The sequence below is a fragment of the Xenopus laevis genome, chromosome 3S (genome assembly GCF_017654675.1).
Source record: "Xenopus laevis strain J_2021 chromosome 3S, Xenopus_laevis_v10.1, whole genome shotgun sequence".
Classification (NCBI taxonomy): Eukaryota; Metazoa; Chordata; class Amphibia; order Anura; family Pipidae; genus Xenopus; species Xenopus laevis.
In genome coordinates, this window is record NC_054376.1 from 88540362 (window position 1) to 88563742 (window position 23381).

The 23381-nt window shown below is 39.2% G+C and overlaps 2 protein-coding genes across 2 annotated transcripts in view; both read right to left on the reverse strand.

Moving 5' to 3' along the window:
• Positions 1-3977: 3977 nt before the first annotated feature.
• kcnmb4.S (potassium channel subfamily M regulatory beta subunit 4 S homeolog) overlaps positions 3978-23381 on the reverse strand; it is a 28653-nt gene continuing 9249 nt past the window's right edge. Inside the window, exons 2-3 of the mRNA XM_018254686.2 lie at positions 20441-20568; positions 3978-4345 (exon numbers count right to left, since the gene is read on the reverse strand). Coding sequence (XP_018110175.1) covers positions 4177-4345; positions 20441-20568 — 297 coding nt within the window. The 3' untranslated portion in view covers positions 3978-4176. The remainder of the gene's footprint in view (positions 4346-20440; positions 20569-23381) is intronic.
• Positions 11738-14713, reverse strand: LOC121402196 (lamina-associated polypeptide 2-like). The gene is made up of 2 exons (XM_041588609.1): positions 14286-14713; positions 11738-14206 (listed from the first exon to the last, which is right to left on the reverse strand). The coding sequence occupies exons 1-2, from the start codon at positions 14327-14329 to the stop codon at positions 12901-12903; spliced, it is 1350 nt and encodes a 449-aa protein (XP_041444543.1). The 5' UTR covers positions 14330-14713; the 3' UTR covers positions 11738-12900.

Sequence of the window (23381 nt, forward strand, 5' to 3'; positions counted from 1 at the left end):
ATTTTTTGCAAAAAGTTAGAGATATTTAACTTTTTGCAAAAACTATCTCTAACTTTTTAACTTTTTGTACTTAAAATTCTATGGATAAGTTCTAATAATTAATGGTTGTACTCAATTTGTAATGGTACTTTGGATTGGTCATTCTTAACATGTTTCTGATTGGTCCTGTTCCAACCTAGTCTTTTTTGGGGTTTGGTGTCAAGTACATGTTTTTGATTGGTCCTTTTTCATTTAAATATGACCACATGGTTTAATGTTTGTCAGCCTATGACTATGTCCCTCTAAGGCACGATATGCGTAAGGCTTTGCTGTGATGTTTTTTGCTTAAATAAATACCTTTTAACTACATAAATTTAAGGAGTGCAGTCTGGTATGTGCCAGCTCTTCATTATCTATTTGCATAGTTCAGTCCACCTATACTACGGTACAATGTCTCTCTGTCTTACCTTCTAGACCAGGGATCCCCAACCTTTTGAACCCGTGAGCAACATTCAGAAGTAAAAGGAGTTGGGGAGCAACACTAGCATGAAAAATGTTCTTGGGGTGCCAAATAAGTGGTGTGATTGGCCATTTAGTAGCCCCTATGTGGATTGTCACCCTACATTGAGGTTCTGTTTGGCAGTACATCTGGTTTTTATACAACCAAAAGTTGCCTCCAAGCTAGGAACTCAAAAATTAGTAACTGCTTTGAGGCCACTGGGAGCAACATCCAAGGGGCTGGAGAGCAACATGTTGCTCACGAGCTACTGGTTGGGGACCACTGTTCTAGACTCTCAATCAGTTTTCACTAATCAAGCAAAGATAGACTTACAATAACAAGAATCTGACTGGTCAATTTAAAATATCATTTGTCTCAATACCACAGAACTTCCCTGAAATGTCATAATCAAAGCAACATTAACATTTGGTAAATGTTTAAATCTTTGGTAAACCATTTTGTTGCTTTTTTGATCAAATAAATAGCACTTATTTTAATAACTTACTGTTATATGGTGCCTAATATAATTACTATTATTATTACTAATACCATTAATATTATTTCTAAATGACTATATATACAGTATATATACACAAGGACAAGAATTAAACAGATGTACTATGCTAAGAATTATTTGCAACATACACATAGATGTATAAGACATGTGTCATTTATTATATATTTTGCAGTTTCCAAGGAAAGGTGCAACCCAAGCAGACAAGGCCAGTAGTAACCTGTCAGGAAGTGCTGAGAACCATCGCAGAAAGAAAACTGGATTTTTCTGTAATTGATGGTAGGGAAGTAGATGGAGAAGGTTTAAATTAACTGTAATTGTATTGCAAATTAAAGAAAAGAAAGTGCTGGCCTTCGGAGCCCCAGACAAGTTAGCATCTTGCTGTGTAGTAAAGACAATTACAGAATTATGCAAACCAGCTGCTTGTACTCTCTCTACAGGTTTCATATTCTTCTTACAGGAGGGAATGTGAGTCAGACATAATTATACACTGTCTTCTGTTGGAACTATATGTAAATGTAGCATCTCTGCCACAAACTGTCATTTTCAAGAGCATAGTCATTAAAGTATGAACAGACACTATTTCACAAAAACAGAATTGTATAGCTCTGTTTGGTTTTATAGGACTTTTGGTATTCTCTCTTGGTGAATTTTTTAGCCAATTGTCAACTGGTGTAAATATTCCCCTAAACATGTGAGTCTGTAGTGGAGTTATTGCACATATACATTATATGACTCAATAAGTATCAACTGGATTGAATGCTTGTTTTGACAGAACACTTCTCAGACAAGTCACAACTAATAATTGGTTCCATTGGGCACTTTTAATATTAATAAGATTATTTAGTGTATACTACCCACGCTATTCTTTAAAGTTAGTGGTTAAAATTTGTATCCGAGGTATAAAGAACCATGTGAGATGAATATTGGTTCAATCTAGAAGATAATTTCAGTTTCATACAATTTTATCTATGGCAATATGGCCACTTAAAGTAACAGTAACACCAAAAAAATGAAAGTGTATTAAAGTTGATGTAAAGTAATATATAAAGTACTGACTGTGCTGCGCTGGTACAGCTGGTGTGTTTGCTTCAGAAACTGCAGATAACAGATACGATCTATAATATACAATGGGATTCTCTATTCTAGAACTTATCTGTTATGTGCAATGTATCCAGTGCTTGAATGGCTGTCCCCATGGCTACACATAAACTATAGTAGTGATTCTGAAGCATACACACCAGTTTTGCTAGTGCAGGGCAACAGTGCATTATATTGTCATTCATTTAAAGGAGAAGGAAGCTCTTTTTATTCGGCTCCAAAAGTTAGTCACCCCCAAGTGATCACATGTACTTATCTGAAAACCCGGGCCGGTGCACCTATTAGGATAAAACTTCTTCCAGCGTACACCACTGAGTGATCATCTTCCGGGTTTACTGGGACACACATGGTTCCATCATGCACAAGAAATGGAACAAGCAAGGTTGGTAAAATTGGAAACATATTGTGAGTAGTGATGAGCAAAATTTTTGCCAAGATTTGCCACATAAAAGATACCCATAGACTCCAATGGGTGAAAAATATTTTTCGCCGTTCTCACCTTGCCTCATGGCAAGAGAGGCTCTATTGCTGTCGTTGACAATCTTCACTATACCTATAATAGCTGCTTGAACTTGTGTTCTATTATCCACTTTGGGATAAAGCTGTATCAGCAGGTATCTTCTGTGGGACTGGGAATGTGTACTGTATGTCCCCTATCACCAGCAATACCCGATACAGCTTTGAAACAATCTGGCAACCCACCATAGGCAAATGCAATAATCCATATATCCCTAGTATTTACATTTAATATCAAGTCGTTTCCTTGTATATTATTCTAGCAGTGCTTTATTCTGAGTTCTGACATATATTTGCAACGCAGAGGAAACAGAACTGTTTTGTGGTTGGTATTAAGAACATGTTTATAAGATGCATTTAAATGTGTACATCGTGGGGCACATTTACTATGGGTCGAATATCGAGGGTTAATTAACCCTCGATATTCGACCATCGTAGTTAAATCCTTCGAGTCGAACGATTAAATCCTTCGAATCGAACGATTCGAAAGATTTTAATCCATCGATCAAACTATTTTTCTTCGATCAGAAATGGCTAGGAAAGCCTATGGGGACCTTCCCCATAGACTAACATTGGTGCTCGGTAGGTTTTAGGTGGCGAAGTAGGAGGTCGAAGTTTTTTTAAAGAGACAGTACTTTGACTATCGAATGGTCGAATAGTCGAACGATTTTTAGTTCAAATCGTTTAATTTGAAGTCGTAGTCGAAGGTCGAAGTAGCCAATTCGATGGTCGAAGTAGCCAAAAAATTCGAAATATTTTTCATTCTAATCCTTCACTCAAGCTAAGTAAATGTACCCCTGTGTGTGATAGCATCTTCAGGAAGGCTTCTTACATTTGACAGAATACAGAAAAGTCTTCAAGGCTGCAGTTTATATTCTGGGAATTTACATATCACTTAGGTAAAAGGAGCTGCCTTACATATATATATATATATATATATATATATATATATATATATATATATATATCTGTATATAAGCAAATAAATCAGGCAGCGTTCAGGGACAACGAAAAGAATGCTTATTAAGATAAAAATGAAGGTATAGGAAATACAATTTTTTTTGCCATTGCCTCTCTGACACATAACTGCTTTACTATTTCAAAATATTATATACAAAGTTATCAATGTCAGTGAGAGTCACCTGGTACTTAATATTCACAAAAATTCTCTGTTAGTAATTAAAAACTATGTTGATATAAAATACAGATGATGGGCATAAAAAAGCACACTTTAATAGTTCAGAAATAGGTGATACAAAATAAACTGAAATCTTGATCTTTTATATACCAAATAAAAAAGATGTGATCATCAAGGTGAAATGTAACTTTCTCTTGAGCCACTTCCCTGAACACTCGGCCAAATATAAGTCTCCTTAGATATTTTTGACCTTCCCTGGGCTCCCTTCCCAAAGGAAATCACAGTCCCAGAGTCTATGGAATATGGTAATGAATGCAACTGTCATCCTCTGATATCCAAGTACATTAAACAGTGATGGAAAGGCAAGAAGAGTACTATAAGTATTACTGGGTATTGGCTTGTAATGCTGCTTCATCAGTCTTTTTTTGTTTATGAAAACTTTTTCTTCTGAATAGCTTCTGCTTTTACAGCAAGGCATTTTGCACAGATGGTGAGAACCACAATTAGCACACCCACCACAAAAGTAACTATTGGCCACAGAAAGCAATGCATGAGAACACTTTCATCATGGGTTCTTCTCAGAAGCACATCTTCTGGCCTACAAGCGAAAAAGCAGAACACATTCAACATTAGAAATGCAGGTTATACAGTTATAACTATAATTAAACACTTATACAATTTCAGGTCACTTTGGAAATGCATACCCACATACAGCCCATTTTGGATACATTTTTTAGATAAGAGCTGGTATAATATGATATTTAAAGGGACAGTAACATAAAAATAAAATCAATGCCAGTCTATAACAAAATATATCATTCAAAACTCTAAATTAGGACAGCGTGTGTATTCTGAGCAAATCAGTCCTACAACTGAACTTACGAAAAAAAATCCATATGAAGCCCTAATTGGAGCACCACCCAAGGAAGTCCCCAAAATAAAGGGGCAGATTTATCAAGGGTCGAATTGAAAATTCAAATTAAACAAAAAAAATCGAATTTTGAGCTATTTTTGTGTACTTCGACTAGGGAATAGTCCAAATTCGATTTGAATTTGAAAAAAATTCGAATTTCGAAATTTATCATGTACTGTCTCTTTAAAACTTCAACTTTGACCATTCACCATCTAAAACCTGCTGAATTGCTGTTTTAGCCTACAGGGGACCTTCTAGAACCCATTAAGAGTCAATTGGTGGACTTTTTTTTGAAAATACTTCAAATCGAATTCGATCGTACTTCGATTCGAACGATCGAATACAGCCTATTCGCCCACAAAAAAAACCTTTGATTTTTTTTTTTTATAAATTTCGGTTGGTCTTTTTTTCGAATCTAGACGTTATGGGAGTTCAAAATAAACTTTTGTTTACATATATAATTTCGTTACAAACATGATGAAACATTACTAATTATGAGTCAAATATACCTATTGTTTGCTAATGTTAATTTGTACTATCAGATGTGAAATTAACACTGTCATATCTGTGACAATGAAAAACTGTATAAATAAAAATATTTTAAAAAATTGTCTATGTTTGTAATGTACACATTATGGCTAATTTTAAATATGTATTTCTATATTAGGCTACCATATGGTAAGGATTGGAAAAAATCTGCGTTTTCAGAAAATCAGCTCAAAACTTTAAAACAGCTATGGACATATTTATTTTGAATAGTACAGGTATGGCACCTGTTATCTAGAATGCTCGGGACCTGGGGTATTCTGGATAATGGATCTTTCTGTAATTTGGATCTCCATACCTTAAAATATACTTAAAAAACAAGTAAACATGAAATAAACCTAATAGATTGATTTTGCTTCAAATTAGGATTGATTATATCTTAGTTTGGACCAAGTACAAGGTACTGTTTTATTATTACATAGAAAAATAAAATAATTTTTAAAAATGTAATGATTTAATTATAATAATGCCTATGGGAGGTGGCCTTTCCATAATTCGTAGCTTTCTGGAAAACGGGTTTCCGGATAACAGATCCCATACCTGTAGTACCCTGAGTTTGGTAGGATCCAAAAATGGAGGGCAGACATAAGCATCAGATTATGTTTCCCTTTAAGTGTATAAAAGCAACTACAACTGATTTGAAATGGAAGAAAATGTATATGGCGTAAACATTAGGCATGTCACTAATTATTTTCTGATACTGTGTTCATTTAAATAATTTAAGATTAATGAATAAAATGATAGCAAACATAACACAGACTTTTGGTTTCTCCGTTAGAAAACCTTACTTTATTTTTAGACAAATAACTGACATATTTTCCAGTGCCTAATTGCTTTATACTCTGAATTGAGCATTTTAATGAACAATGGCTGCAGAATTCCCTTTCAAGTCCCATATTCTGTGTATTTTTTTATTCTGCTTTTTCATACAAATTGAGCTGGTCTGTCATGCACAATGTGCCAGAATGTTGGACTATAGTAACTCATTGGTAGCTATGGCAACCTGTCAGCAAGCAGCACACTCTTTGTTGTTGTTATGTAATCCTACATTTCACCTCCAAGTTATGGTAACAAAAAACATGAAATTATTTTGTGTTACTAGCTGGCATTTCAGAGGCAAATGTCAACAATCAATTTTTCCTAGTTTATATCCCTTTTATTTCCAGTTCTTATTCTTTTATCTTGGCATTCACAGAAAAATGAGGCATTTACAGAAACAATTTTGCGTGCGCTGCGGGTCACCCATGGGCCTCCCTACAGAGGGACGTTCTGTTGTCACGCCACTGGTCAAGCATATACATTACTGATGGGCGAATTTATCCTGTTTCGCTTCGCCAAAAAATTCACAAATTTTTTTGCAATATGCATTGAAGTAAACGGGAATCAAAATAATTTTGATGTGCGTCAATTTTGACGCCTACAACAATTTTTATACATGCGCCAATTTTGTTCAAAGGAGTTAAAGTTATTGGTTGTACGAATAATTTTGACAAGCATCAATTTTTATGCACGCGACTATTCTGACGCGCTCAAATTTTTTTGACGTGATGGATTTTTCACCTGCAAATTTATTCGCCAGCAGCAAAACGCGGAAATTCCCCTTGAATGTACGCCTGCAAAATGTATTCGCCCATCACTAATATACATTATAGTCATTGAAACCACAAATCAACCATCCATCCACAATGAGATTACTGCATGTCTGGCATTATACTAAGGGGCAGATTTACAAAACTCGAGGGAATAATTTGAATGGAAAAAAATTCGAACTTCGAAGTATTTTTTTGGGTACTTCGACCATCGAATGGGTCAAATTCGATAGAATTCGATCGAATTTGATCAAATCGAATTATTCGAACGATTCGAAGTAAAAATCGTTTGACTATTCGACCATTCGATAGTCGAAGTACTGTCTCTTTAAAAAATACTTTGCCACTTTAAACCTACCAAGGTTCAATGTTAGCCTAGGGGGACCTTCTTTTTCTGGTCGAATAAAATACTTCGATAGATCGATCGCTTAAAATCGTTCGAATCGTTCGATTCAGATGATTTTATCGTTCCATCGAATGATTTTTATTCGATCAAAGTTTTTGCGGGATATCCTTCGATTTCGATATTCTAATTCGAACGATTTTACTTCGAGGGTCGAAGCAAAGCTCAACAAAGAATGAAGCTAGAAATGCTACACATTAGGGTGAAGACACATGGAGCCTCTAGTAGCAGTCATACACAATACTGAGAATTGCCCCTGCTGACACAAGTGTCTTATCAAAAATTATCACAATTGTCTATTTTGTAGCCTTGACAATTAGCTGCTACTAGTAGCTCTGTGTGTCTTCACACTTAGACATTAATTTACTGCTGCCTGGCTGCAGTCAGTAGTAAAAGTGCACCCCTTAGTACTCATGCAGACAGCAGAGCAGCCCACTCTTTACATATATTACATACATAGCCCCAGCACTTTACAGAAACTCTTTCCCTATCAAACCATATCCTAGGGTCAGTTTAATCAAGAGCCAGTTAACCAGCTAGTATATGTCTGCGCTGTGGGAGGAAACACAGATTTGCTACATTTGTCAGCAGTATTACTAATATATCAGTTGTAACAGATAACTAGTAAAGGAGGTGAGTGAGCATGCTCAATAGGGGCTAAAGCTGGGGTGCTACTTGAAAAAAGTGTTTCAAAGGTGAACTTCTCCTTTAGATTACTCACTAACATAAATTAGTAATATAGATTACTCAATAATAGTGATGGACAAATTTGTCCCGTTTCGCCAAAAAAAAAACGTGAATTTCCTGCAAAATTTGCGAAAAGGCATAAACCGAAATTGGAGCAACCAAAGAAAATACTGATATAGAGTTTCACAACCTTGGTTCACAACAAAATAATAAATAACATTGATTATATATTTCCTTACGCAGTCTGTGAAATGTTGGTGAAATGGGTTGTATTTATATAGAAAAGAGCAATTGTTTAGTTTTTATCAAGAGAAAAATGTCCTACATTTCTGTGGCACTATATGTAATTTGATCATTTTATCTGACAGAAAATAACACAACACTATCAAAGCCTGTGTAAAAATAAACTAGTATTTTAATACAGGGGGATAATTATGTAATTATATTCAGGAACCAACTTTCTTCCTGATTGCACTGCTTACACACATCTCTAACACAGTCCCCTCCAAATTTCAATTTTATGTCAGATACAATACTTGCTGTAGCAAAATAGCAAATATTCCATTATAACGGGAGTAAAAACACATTGGGATCCTACTGAATTCCGCCCAGCAGCTGGGCAATTTAGGAACGAGTCAAGACTTCCAGTTACATCTTTTTATTTGAATCAAATACACAAAACAGCAAAGAAAAGGTCAAGCCTTTTGTATTTCAGAGGAAAGAGAGCTGTGCGGGTGAGAGCTTGTTCTATGCATGTAAATCCAAGCAGAGTAAAAGGCAAACAATAAAGAGATTGACTGAAAGAAACAGTGATGCATTATATGGGGATAAGTTGGGGGAAACAGGATATTTTCCTTTAGTTTCTGCTTGAAAATTGTGATTTATGAAGGGTTGGTAAATTTTACTGCATGGTAACAATACCACCCCTAAACCTTATTTTGGACAACTGTAGTACAGCAGTTTACCCTCCAGTCTGTCATTCTCTGGTTGCTTAGGACCCTACCAACCAGAAAATTGCCAAAAACCCAAATGGTGGAGACGCTGAGCTAAATGCTAACTACCTAATAACCACAATAAATAAAATATGAAGATTAATTATTCTCAAATTCTTATTTTCATATCATATTAAAAGTTAAAGGATGCAGGATTGGACAGGGTCGACCAGAGTCATACTGTTCTCATGGGCCCCGCCAGCCCAGCCCTGCTCCTCTTCCTCCCTTAGCCGGTCGCAGCAAAAACAGTGGGTGTAAGAGCACGGGCGGGGGAGGGCACTAAGACAGAGTCCCATTCTGACCCTGTGAGCAACCCCTTTAAAGGAACAGTTCAGTGTAAAAATAAAAAATTGGTTAAATAGATAGGCTGTGCAAAATAAAACATGTTTCTAATATAGTTAGTTAGCCAAAAATATAATCTATAAAATCTGGAGTGACCAGATGTCTAACAGAACAGAACACTACTTCTTGCTTTTCAGTTCCGTTAGCCAAAACTTCATAATCATTATTGAGCTATTATATATAATGCTGTATAAAGATCATACTATTAGGCATAAATATTTTAACATCATTTTTACCATCAGTTATATAGGAACTGAACCTGGAAAAAAAGAAATCTTGGTCCGGTGAAAAGCAAACTCTGAATAACGTGTAAATATTCACTGGATAGTCTTTCAGGTAATAGACAAGAGCATTAAGTATATAAATAAACTGTTCCCATGACCTCGCTGCACATTGCAAAGCTCCACTAGTGTCAGGGAAGAAAAGAGAAAATTAAATAATACCTACCGGAATTTTCTTTTCCTGGCCATCCTCCCCGTCAACATGGAAATTCTATACTTATGGGTATCTCCTGCTGCTTCCCAGCCTGGACAGAAGAAATGGTTAATTTCACCACCCCATAAAGCCCACCCCTTCCTATTCCTCCTCAGTCTGATTATAAAGTCACAATAGGGCGGGCATGTTGACGGGGAGGATGGCCAGGAAAAGAAAATTCCGGTAGGTATTATTTAATTTTCTCTTTTCCTGGCCATCCCCCGTCAACATGGAAATTCTATACTTATGGGATATACCCAAGCAATCAATACAAGGGCGGGATTAATGCTGATCAATTTATTATACAGAAGTAGCTGAAAGAAGGATAGATTGCCCAAACTGGGCCTGAGAAAAAGACATCACATCCAATCTGTAATGCCTAATGAATGTATTGGGTGTGACCCAGGTCGCTGCTCTACAAATGTCTTCAGAGGAGACTCCTGCTTCCGCTGCCCAAGAAGCTGCCACACCACGGGCCGAATGTGCTCTAACTCTCTTGGGAAGAGAGTTGCCCTGCTCTTTATATGATCTCGATATAGCCTTGACTATCCAGGAACTTAGAGTAGACCTAGCGGCTTGCTCCCCTTTTCTTTTCCCAGCGGGAATAACAAAGAGCATTCTTGATTTTCTGAAACTTTCTGTTCTTCTGATGTAGATTTCCAAACATCTTTTGACATCCAGCGACAGATCTTTCTCTTGGGAAGCTGTAAGATTCTCAAATGAAGGCAAAACAATCGGCTCATTAATATGAAATTTCGATACCACCTTAGGAAGAAAATTAAGAACTGGCCTAAGGTGCACCTTCTTCTCATGAAAGATTGTATAAGGTGGATCCACAGAAAGAGCTTGGAGCTCAGAGATTCTGCGAGCTGACGTGATAGCCACTAGAAAGAAAGTCTTCAAGGTTAGTAACCAAAGCGATATCTGTTCCAGAGGCTCAAAAGGTTCAGCCGATAAGGCCCTTAAGACAAGCGGAAGATCCCAGGAAGGAAAAAGAGGCCTAGTCGGAGGCCGGATTCTTTTCACTCCCTGAAAGAATCTCTCTATTAGGGGTTCCTTGGACCATCTCTTTCCCAGAACTGCTGACAAAGCTGAAATTTGACCCTTTAAAGTACTAAGGCTCAGCCCCTTTTGAAGACCTTCCTGGAGAAACTCCAATATAACTGCTACCGAAGGTGTCAAAGGATCCAGGAGTTTACTCATAGCCCAAGAACTAAAGGTCCTCCAAACCTTATGGTACTTAGAATTGGTGTTACTCTTCCTGGCCCTAACCAAGGTCTCAATGACTGAGTCAGAACAACCATATTCTCTCAGGATCCTCCTCTCAATCTCCAAGCCGCTAGCTTGAAACTCACTGGATTGGGATGTTTCCGAGAACCCTGAAGTAGGAGGTCCCTGGAGTGTGGGATTGGCAACGGATCCGCAATTGATAGGCGTCTCAAGAGCGGATACCAAGGCCTCCTGGGCCAGTCGGGGAGAATTGCTATCACTTCCATTCTCGTATTCATAATTTTCTGTAATACTCTTAGTATTACCGGTATTGGAGGAAACACATAGGCAAATAGATCCTTCCAATTCTGGGAGAAGGCATCCAGTGCTGCTGCTCCTGGACAAGGGGCTCTGGAAAAGAAGACCGGAAGCTTGGCATTCCGATCTGTTGCCATCAGATCTATCTGCGGGCAGCCCCAAATAGATGTTATCCAGAGAAAAACCTTCTGCTTCAGCTCCCATTCCCCCTTCGGTAAATGGTGACGGCTCAGGCAATCCGCCCATGAATTCTGAACACCCGGAATGTGTTGAGCAGTCAGGTCTTGAAGATGAGTTTGAGCCCACTGCATGATTGGTGTTATCTCTCTGAGAAGGGTCTTGCTCCTCGTTCCTCCCTGGCCCTTGACATATGCCACAGCTGAGACATTGTCTGTCCTGATCTTCACTGAGGAACCGAGGATGACTTTCTCGAATGCCCGAAGTGCTTGTGAGATCGCCCTGATCTCCAGGACATTGGATGGGGTCTCGGATAGATTCTCTTCCCAAGGTCCCTGAGCATAGTGATCTAGTAGGTGAGCTCCCCAACCTACACCAGAAGCGTCCGTAAATATCTCCATCCAAACTGGTTCTTTGAGAGGGAATCCTCTCCGAAGGTTGCTCGGAACCGTCCACCAAACAAGACATTGTCGGCATTCTCTGGTGATCTGGATTAACCGAGACCAATCCTGGACAACTGGATTCCACTGCCTGAGAAACGAAAGTTGAACCGGTCTCATCCTCCATTTGGCCCATCTCACCAGACCTATCGTTGAAGTGAGGAGACCTAAAAGACTCATGAATGTCCTCGCTGAGGTGTAGGACCTCCCCCGCAACTGATCGACCTGAAGTACAATATGACGGATCTTCCGCAACGGAAGAGATACCATGCCCAGGACTGTATCCAACTGAGCGCCCAGGTAGATCATCCTCTGAACTGGTATAAGCTGACTCTTGGCCGTATTTATGATCCACCCAAACTTCTCCAGAGTGTCCCTGGTCGTTTGAAGGTTGGCAGATAAGCTCTCTGGATCTCTGGCTACGAGCAGCAAGTCGTCCAGATAATGGTAGACTTCGATTTTCTCCCGTCTCAACTTGGCTATTATTACCACAAGAATCTTGGTAAAGGTCCTGGGCGAGGTTGCTAGACCAAACGGGAGACAGCGGAATTGGTAGTGCCGACCCTGAAGACAAAACCGCAGAAATTTCTGATGCTCCAAAGCAATGGGCACGTGAAGGTAGGCATCCTTCAGATCCAAGGATGCCAGCCAATCCCCTGGATGAATAACCCTCTTTATGGTCGCCAATGTCTCCATTTTGAAGGGTTGATACTTTAGAAATTTGTTTATTCTTCGGAGATCCAAAATTGGACGAAAGTCCCCTGTTGCCTTGACAACTAGAAAAAGAGGAGAATAAAATCCTGTTCCTTCTTCTTGGAAAGGAACTTCCGTAACTGCTTGTTTCATCAGCAGCTGCTGAACATAATGAAAAAGGACTTCTCTTCTTTCTGGATCTATTGGTATGTTTGAAACCACGAAATGGTCTAACGTAGGCTTTAAAGAAAATTCTAATTGGTAGCCTCTTTGAATTGTAGTGACTACCCATGTGTCTGTAAACTCCTTGGCCCATACTCCTTGAAAGGCCAAAAGTCTTGCCCCTACAGGAGGATGGGTAGAGAGACCGTCATTGAGCCTTTGAAGAGGACTTGGGGGACCTTGGAGGTCTAGCTCTGGCCCTAAAAGATGTTTGGCCTGCACGCCAATTCGAGGTTCTAAAATCTCTTCCGAATCTGAATCCTCTAGTATCATCTCTTCTTCGAAAGGAACTTTCTGGCCGCCTCCTGAAGCTATCAGGAAATCTTCTACTTTGCGGCAAAAAAGTACTCTTGCCCCCAGAAGATTTTGATATAATGTCATCCAAGGCCTTGACAAATAATTTCTTGCCCTCAAAAGGCATCTTGCAAAGCGAATTTTTGGAAGCGGTATCCGCAAACCAAGATCTTACCCAAAGGGCTCTACGGGCTGCTACAGCAAAGGACATTGAGCGAGCAGACAATTGCACTAAATCCAAGGATGCTTGCAGGCAAAAATTAGAGGCCAACCTGAAATCTTCAAGACCTTCCAGAATCTTCTCTCTGGGCATTCGATCTTTAACGGCCTGCTCTAAGTTTTCTGCCCAAAGGGAAAGTGCCTTGGTAACTGACACCAATGCAATAGAAGGCTTACAGGCTGCTCCTGCTGAAATGTAGCATTTTTTCAGCTCAGTTTCCATGCGGCGATCCATGGGATTTTTTAAAGCAGATATATCATCTATCGGCAACGCCGTCTTCCTCGACAATCTTGCCACTGGAGCATCCACCGAAGGAGGTTTATTCAAAGTATCTTGAATATCATCAGAGAAAGGATATAATTTCTCAATCCTTCTTTCCGCTGGAATTCTCCTGGAAATCTTCTCCCATTCCAAACGGATTAAATCCTGCACTTCCTTATGAATAGGAAAAGCCATCTTCGCTTTTTTGGAAAATAGAAGGGAGGTAGAAGGCTGACTTGCATCCTCCAGATTCAAGGTGCGCCTAATAGCCCTAATGAGGGGAGTAAGATGTTTCTGATCGAATACTGAAATTTCATCACTAGGCAATTCCTCATCAGATGAAGAGCTGTCATCCGAAGAATCCTCCTGAATAGAAGGATTTCTATTAAATACAGACAAATCTGGGTTAGAGAGAACTGTCTCTTTAAGAGATTGAGATACTGCAGTTTTAATCCATGACATCAGAGACTGCTGATCAGGCAAAGTGGCAGATGTTGAAGGAATAGGCAAATCCTGAGGAGAATCCCTGGCCACAGAGGGGTTAATCTGCCTAGACAGATAATCATCAAAGCAGTCCTGGCAAAATTTCTTATCTCTCATAGCCATATTAACACATGCTCGGCATCTCTTCTCAGCATCTTGCTTATCTCTCTTTTTAGTAGGCTCTTCAGCAGAGGCACTATAAAAAATAAGGGCATACATAAGCCACTATATAGGGGAGATTTCTTTTCGTAACATCAGTAGATTGGAGTACTCACACTATCACCTTGGAAGCAGTCCTCTTCGGGGCAGCTGGATCCATTTTGCACAGGCAGAATAAACGCCAACATCCAAGGCAGCGCTGCGACTTAGCGCCAAACTTTTAAATTTTCAGCCGTCGCCGAGTGATGACGTCATCGCGCACACTGGAGCGCACCTTGAACCGCAAATGCGGCAACAACATCCAGCCCCGCCGAAATCCCCCTCCAGACAACGCAGTTGCCACACAGGATAGGGGCTTCGGGCAAAGAGAATCTCCCTAAGAACTGTGCCCGGTAATCTTAAGTGTGAGTATAAATTTCACCTGAAGTACAGAGGGAACAATCTCCTACTGCATCCAGGCTGGGACAGAAGAAAAGACTGAGGAGGAATAGGAAGGGGTGGGCTTTATGGGGTGGTGAAATTAACCATTTCTTCTGTCCAGGCTGGGAAGCAGCAGGAGATACCCATAAGTATAGAATTTCCATGTTGACGGGGGATGGCCAGGAAAAGTGGTTTATTAAAGGGATACTGTCATCGGAAAACATGTTTTTTTCAAAACGCATCAGTTAATAGTGCTACTCCAGCAGAATTCTGCACTGAAATCCATTTCTCAAAAGAGCAAACAGATTTTTTTATATTCAATTTTGAAATCTGACATGGGGCTAGACATTTTGTCAATTTCCCAGCTGCCCCTGGTCATGTGACTTGTGCCTGCACTTTAGGAGAGAAATGCTTTCTGGCAGGCTGCTGTTTTTCCTTCTCAATGTAACTGAAGGAGTCTCAGTGGGACATGGGTTTTTACTATTCAGTGTTGTTCTTAGATCTGCTAGATTGAAGTTTATCAGAGCACAAGTCACATGACTTGGGGCAGCTGGGAAATTGACAATATTTCTAGCCCCGTTTCAGATTTCAAAATTGAATATAAAAAAATCTGTTTGTGCTTTCAAGAAATGGATTTGAGTGCAGAATTCTGCTGGCACAGCACTATTAACTGATTCATTTTGGAAAAAAATTTTTTTTCCCATGACAGTATCCCTTTAACTTCACTTGCCCCAGATTGCCCTGATGATGTCAGAGAAGGGGTGGGACGGGAACAGGTTGGGTTATAATGGGTTATTGTGGGTTAGGGTCAGGTGTGGGTCGAATATTTTTTGACCTGCACATCACAAGTGTTTATGCCATAGTGCCATAAAAATCTTGTTCAGAATATTTATTCACCCCATATTTCTGGGGTGTATGTGTTTTTTGAGGTGGGTTGTTTCTTATGAGTGATGTGCTAATGATGTGGTGCTCATTATGCTCAATGGTGTTCACAAAAAAAGAATTTGAGTTTGGTCAGAGGAACAGATTATTGTATAGGAAATGGATGTGTCCTAAGTAATAGAATAGATAGAAGTGAAGTAGAAAACTGCCCAAGGAATGAAATACTGTTCCTTATGTGTAATGTTAATCAGTGATGCCCAGGAAGCTTAAAGTTGATCAGGACATTACAAATCAAAGGTATCCAGTGTTTCAATTTGGCTAATAAATCTTAGACTGTCTCCAACGTGTGCCCGAAACAAGTAGTGGCACAGCTCAATAAATTTAAATTCTGCTTTAAGGCTTCCTTAATCTTTTTTGCTTTACCTGACCAGAAAATTGGGATGTTACTTAGGGAACTATAAAATGAATATTGCAGTGTTACTCAATATAAACTTTGATTAATGGCACATGAGTGACATCCCTAATCAAAAGCAAAATGAACATCAAATTTCCAAACACAGATACTTTGTTTGCCCCATCCCTTGCGTTTTAAAACTCACACCTAACACCTGATAAAAGTGGAAGAACCCTGAAACATGTTGTGTGTATCAAAACTGTAATGCAGAGGAGAAACAGAGTGAGTCCGTTTTATTTTACATTTGGATAAATGATATATAACTAATGGTACTGCGATACGAAATATGTTGGCACTAGTGATGGGCGAATTTATTTGCGGTGAATTTGCGCGATTCGCAGCGAGCGAATAAATTCGCAAAATGCCCGCGAAAATTCGCCCGGCAACGTTTTGCAAAATTTTTCGCCGTTCCGGCGAAACGGCGCAAATTCGCCCATCACTATGGCGCTATATAAATACATGTTAATAAATAATAATGAACTAATATTCAGCTTGTCATATCAGATTCCTACAGCTCCTCTGCAGCTTCTTCATTCTCTGGCTCCACACATCCATTCTGCAGGTACTCTGAGCAAAACATATTATCAAGGTTCTGATCAGTAAATAAAGAGGCTGCACTTGCTGAAGTACAATGTAACTGCTGATAAATGTAGCTGACAATCTAGGAATTTTAATGGGTCACTTAACTGAAAGTGTAAAGATTGAACAGCACCATCAATTCTTGAGTCGTTTAAAAAGCCTTTATTTGTGCTTTTGTGGGCATCACCGCAAAGTTTCAGGCCATGCGGCCTTTTATCAAGCTTGATAAAAGGCCGCATGGCCTGAAACGTTGCGGTGATGCCCACAAAAGCACAAATAAAGGCTTTTTAAACGACTCAAGAATTGATGGTGCTGTTCAATCTTTACACTGTATTGTTTGCCAATGGGAAGTGGCCATTGCAGAACGTGCACCATCCCTAAAGAATATTGAGAATCCGTGTGCTGACTACTCTTTCTCCACACACTTAACTGAAAGTGCCAGTTACTTCATGTGAAAGGACTGCTGCTAACAATCACAAGTATATGTAATGTGACAAAAAGTTAATACATTTCAGATAAAGCTGCTTTCCTTTGGGAATGCTATATTTATAGAAACAAAACCTTAGTCTCATCTGATACTTCTTGTTCCACAAAAGACAACTGGTTCTACCTGATGTCAGAGCAGTGACTTTTTGTTGCAGTCAGTTTGTCTATTACCTTAAACTAAAACCAACAGCTTTTTCTTGACTTCTCCTATATGATTTCATTTAACAACAGGCATCTACTGTAGTTTGCATTAGGCAACTCATTTAATTCTCCTAATTCTGAAGGCTCCTTCCTAACCGAATGTTCTAAACAACAGAATGCTGCTTCCTCAAGATGGTAAATCTGGAATTCATATCAACTTCTGTCAGAAAATATGACAAAATTATTGTTGGTAAAGAAGACAGTGCAGATCTTGTGATTATCAGAAAATAAGGGAAGTTATGTGAGCACAATAAACACAATAAAACTGTATTCTAAGGGCTCTTACAGATGACCGTTTTTAGCTGTGCTCCCCTGCGTTCCGGTTTCATGCGTTCAGCCACAGGGGAGCGCAGGAGTAAACACACTGAATTCTTTTCAATGGGGCTGTACTCACACAGACGCATGTAAGCACCGAACGCAGGAAAAATGCAACATACTGCGTCCCAACCTGCGTTCAGCGTTTACATGCGTCTGTTTGAGTACAGATCTATTGAGTGCTGGAAGGCCCAGGTGGTTGTAGTCTACATATATAAATTTAGCTACAAACAGAAAATCTTTTTCTCTTTACCACTTTAATATGGTACCACAGCTTGAGAACCAAACATCCTTAATGTATACATTAGTTACACAGTGCTGACAAAAGACCACCAAGCAGGCCTGGATTTACAAATGGGGCGCCCCTAGGCTATCTCTGCTCATCGCCCCCCTCCCCGTAGGCATCCCCCTCCGTAGGCAACCCCCTCTCTGTCCGCATCCCCCTCCTCATCTCTCTCCCCCTCTGCGTCCTCCTCTCCGTCCATGTCCCCCTACCCTTCTGCTTCTCCCTCTGCTTCTGCTTCCTCTCCGCATCCCCGACTCTCTCCCGTTCCCCTCCCCGTCCCTGTCTCCCTCCCAATCACCTTGTGCGTGCGCGTATATGAGCATATCTTGAATATGTGTAAATGCGCATGCACAACTGACTTTAATGCGGCTGGGAGGCATGCTGCCCCTGAATTTCTGCTGCCCTAGGCCCGGGCCTTTGTGGCCTTGCCACAAATCTGGGCCTGACACCAAGTTCAGCACCCCCTTTCATATTGCTTAAGAGAATTATAAACACAATACGACTGCTTTTCAAACAAATCAAAGTAAATGAATGAAATAAAATACATTTTACAGGAAAAGAAATCTCCATCATTTATCATCATTTCTATAGATTTGGTCTTTGTATAGACAAGCCTAAGATGTCATTCTTAAAGGTTTTGCACCACGAGCACCATGAAGTGATCCTCTTCCTGCGTCTTCCGTTTTCAAATTTCTGCATGCACAGTAGAACGAAATAGCCAGCTTTTTGATGAGGATCGCTCCGTGGTGATCGCTGGAAGAACCCTGGGCTGGTGCAGTTTTCTGCTGATAGGAGCACTGGCCTGGGTCAGATAAGTATTTATAATCACTTGGGGGTGCCTAACATTTGGCACCTCCAAATGTAAATTGCCTTTTTCTTCTCCTTTAAGAGCAGGCGTGTTGTTATTGGTCCACACTCCTTTTTTAACAAAGAAAAACTAGTTCTCACATATAGTAAGTATAACAAGAAGATGAAAGCACAGACACCAAATCTCCAGTTCCTTGAACATAAGCTGCTACTATTTTAGAGTAACAATTAAAACAGGCCCCCATACACGGGCCGATAAAAGCTGCCAACAGACCAAATTGGCAGATTATCGGCCCATGTGCAGAGACCCCCAATGGACTTTCCTGATCAATATTGTCATTGTCATCATTGTTAATAAAATGATTATATATTTCCTCTCCAGCAGGACTTTGAGAGTGAGATGCTGCAAGCAAGCATCTTTTCTCCATCTACTGTATGTTGCTATATGTTTCCATGGTTTTCGAAATAACAGATTTTAATTTCTTCCTCAGGTGTTATAATTTACCTTGTATTGATTTAGTGATGTGTTGCTGTAATTGTAAAATCACTGACCTTTCTAGTACAGTATATTACATGCGCAGCCATCAAATACAAAATGCTGCACTAATGTTATGTGGCAAATGATCTATGCAGTATTTCTTAAAGGGAAAACCCACCATAGTTACAGGTATTGGATATGATATCCAGAAACCCTTTATCCAGAGAGTTCCGAATTATTGGAAGTCCATCTCACATAGGGGTATATTTATTAAAGAGTGAAGGTAGAGATCACCACAGTCCGCTAGAGTGAAATTCCGCCACTCTCCATTCATTTCTATGGGACTTTAAAAAGGCGTATTTATCAAAAGGTGAAAGTGAAAGTTCACACTTTGATAAATACCCTTTTAAAAATCCCATAGATTTGAATAAATGAATGAATGGAGAGAGGAGGTATTTCACACTAGCTGACTGTAGTGATATCTAACTTTTTGATAAATATACCCCATAGACTCCATTTTAAGCCAATTTAAATCCAATTTTTAAAATGATTTTCTTTTTCTCTGTAATAAAAAAAACAGTACCTTGCATTTAACCTCGACTAAGATACAATTAATCTTCATTGGAAGCAAAGCAGTGCATATTGGGTTAATTTAAGGTTTACTTTTAGTAGAATTAGGGCTCTTGCACATGGGCATTTGTTTGTGCGCTCCACTGCATTGCGATTTCTTCTGTTCAGCCGCAGAGGAGCGCAGGAGTAGATGCATTAATTATTGTCAATGGGGCTGTATTCATACAGACGCACGTATGCACCAAATGCAGATAAAATGCAACATGCTGCATTCCAACCTGCACTTGTCGCTTACATGCGTCGTTGTGAGTACATCCCCATTGACAATAATTCAGTGCGTCTATTCCTGCGCTCCTCTGCAGCTGAATGAAAGAAAGCGCAACGCAGGGGAGCGCACAAACAAACGCCCATGTGTAAGAGCCCTTAGGGTATGGAGATCTGCACAGCTATCTCATTGATGGTTAGCTGTCAGATTTCAAATCTAAACCAGCTGGTAAAGAGTAAGAGAACTGTGCAGAGATAAACTCTGATGGTTAGGTGGCCAGCAGAGCAGCAAAGCACTGTTCTTCAAAATCATGATTAGTAGTGTAAAACTGACAGAAAGAAACGTAAATTAAATTAAATGTAAAAAAAATGTTTTATATTTTTTAAAAATGCTTAGGAGAACACACATTTTTTAACTGTTCCTTTAGGATGAGTCAAAACTGCCCCATTTGAAATATGAATATTCTTCTATTATAAAAGTTCCAAGGCCACTTTCCCTGCCATTATATGCATAGAATATTTATGTTACCTTCTGTGCTTATTAAAAAAGCAAGTAAAGGTTTGGAATCCAATTTCATTATTCCAGTATTCTTGCCAGCTGAGAACGTTTTCAGAGTTCTTCTGGTTTTCTCTCTCACAGGGAGGAATATATGAACACTGTTGAGATGGATTTCAAAAAACATTTAATTAGTTCTTTGCGCTACAACGGGCACATCAAGATTCCCTTCCTTTAAAGAAATATTAATCACAACCTAGTATTGAATTCTTATAAACCACAAAGAGATGGGACAATCTACACCTACTGTACATTTCTGCTGCGCAGGTATTTTGTTTCTCAGGCAGATATAACAGATACCACGCCAATTTAATCTGGTGTGGAGAGCCTAGTGACAATTCTTTCCCGCAGAAGTAAATGATTTCAAAAATCAATATGTTTGTGACAGCGGCAAGTGTAAGAGAGGGAGGAGAGAGATTCAAGAATACGGAGGAAACTACAGTATAATGGGGAGAGACAGAAGATTGGAATTAAAGAATAAGACCCATTGGAAGATGCTGGAAGGTGTGGCCCCAAATAGGGGCATACATTATGGGCCTCCCACTAAAATTCAAGAACAAACAGCAGCTTAAAGGAATCTGTCACAAAAATGATGACATCATACTTGCAGCAAAACAGGTTTTCCACCAGAGCTGGTTATTTTAAAAGAGTGAGCTCTAATAGATCTTTTAGGCAAAGAGGAAAACCCCACCCCCTAAGGATGTATTAGACCTGTCAATCAAAATCTGACTCCACCTACTGCATGAAGAGAGAATGAAGAGCGAGCAATGAAGTTCCTGTGAGGGGGAGAGTGTAGAGTTACTTGAATATTTCATAAAAGTACAGAATTTGTTATTGATTATATTTAAAAAGTTCCTTATTTCAGCAAGATGAAGTTTACATTAAATCATCATTTTCGTGATAGATCCCCTTTAAGTGCAGTGTACAGGGGAATTTACTTGTATATCTTTCCTGTTTTTCTAAACTGTAACTTGTGCATTATAAGAAATAATAATCTCCCTTACTAAGGCTATGTGACTGTATGTGGCCTCTTCTGTGTCTTTTTATGAACTATGTCAGAGGGTATTTATGCTCTAAAGGAAGAAAGGCAATTTTTCCTTTATTAATATATCTTCTGTAAGGGCAGAACTCCACGAATCGATGCGGTCGACTGGGTTGCATTGTGAAGAAACAGAAGCAGGACCGGATTGAGAATTAAAATAGGCCCTGGCATTTCAGGTACACAGAGGCCCAATCAGCCCACTCAGAGGCCCAGACAGCCCCCACCAGCCCACTAAATACTGACTTTCTATGGGACCTTATAGCAGCCCCTCTGGCATTTGCCAGAGCCCACAGATTGCCAGTCCGGGCCTGAACAGAAGCGACCAGTCGGATGTAAGTTAGATAAACATCTCAGCTACAAACTATATGCAACAGTCGGATGCATTTAGTTTGTAGCTGCGATGTTTCTACAACTTACATTATATTTGGAGCCTCTGACTGGTCGCCTGCATTTCCTCGCAGTGTAACCCAGCACACTGCATCGCTTCGTGGAGTTCTGCACTGTTAGAGACAACCAGTTGATTAGAGAATACTGGCTCTAGTATTATCACTATGAAGTGGGGTTGTGATGAAGGAGAATAGAAAACATATAGATAATGAACAGAAACAGCAGGACAGCGAGTGAGACAAGAAGGAGGACTGGAATAGAACACAAACCTGTGTTGGGCAGCATATCAATTAGATATACTTGTCTGCTAAGTGTACTTATTTATATAAATGTGACTACATATGGGTTTTGCCAAGATTCAATATCATTTTACAAGTCATTTAAACAGCTCATTGCCAGAAGCTAAAAAATGGATGCATTTTGCATTAAACTATCTTTGACTTTTCAACTGGCAAGCTGATGTGTCCACCAAACATTACATGGTTATGTACCTGATTTGCAGTGTTAATTTTACCCTGAGTTATCACTGTGGTGCTTTCCCTCATGCACTCCGATACTACATATGGGATTTCCATGGGAAGCCCAAGGTGGCACCAACTACCTATAGCACAGAGATTCTACAAGTTGGTTCAGAGTACAGTGGTGTAAAAGATTAGTGTTAACAAGAGGCACCACAAAATATGCCACTCAAATGAGATGGCATATTAAACAATCTTATCAAACTGGTGTATATATATATATATATATATATATATATATATATATATATAGATAGATAGATAGATAGATAGATAGATAGATAGATAGATAGATAGATAGATAGATAGATAGATAGATATGTAAATATTGTCCTTTTACATCTCTTGCCTTGAACCACCATTTCGTGATGGTCTGTGTGCTGCCTCAGAGATCACCTGACCAGAAATACTGCAGCTCTAACTGTAACAGGAAGAAGTGTGGAAGCAAAACACAAAACTCTGTCTGTTAATTGGCTCATGAGACCTAATAAGTATAGTTTGTTTTGTTTGTTTTGTTTGTTTGTGTGCAAAGTGAATCCTAGGATCCCAGGGGGGTAGCCTTTGTTTTTTAAAATGGCAATTTTCTATTTATGATTACCCAATGGCACATAAGTATATTATTATGAAAATAGTTTATTTACATGAAGCAGGGCTTTACCTTGAGCTGTTTTATGCAATATATTTTTATAGAGACCTACATTTTTCGGGGGTATAGTTTTGCTTTAAGTATGAAGAACCAAATTACGGAAAGAACTGTTATCTGGAAAACCCCAGGTCCCGAGCATTCTGGATAACAGGTCCCATACTTGTATAAAGCAAACACCATTTTGTACCAGTATGTGAAATGATTTTATCTCAAACTATGTTGCCAATGAGCTCTAAATATAGATGAAAATAAGTATGTGTGAAATGTATAAAGGAAATATCCGTTAAAACATATGTTGAAACTTTGCCACCTAACACTACA

Bases quoted from the DNA above. Each gene is read 5' to 3' on its own strand.
- LOC121402196 (XM_041588609.1), bottom strand. From the start codon at position 14,329: ATGGATCCAGCTGCCCCGAAGAGGACTGCTTCCAAGGTGATAGT. The intron at 14,207-14,285 runs GTGAGTACTCCA...TATTTTTTATAG, and splicing joins ACTGCTTCCAAGGTGATAGT to TGCCTCTGCTGAAGAGCCTA.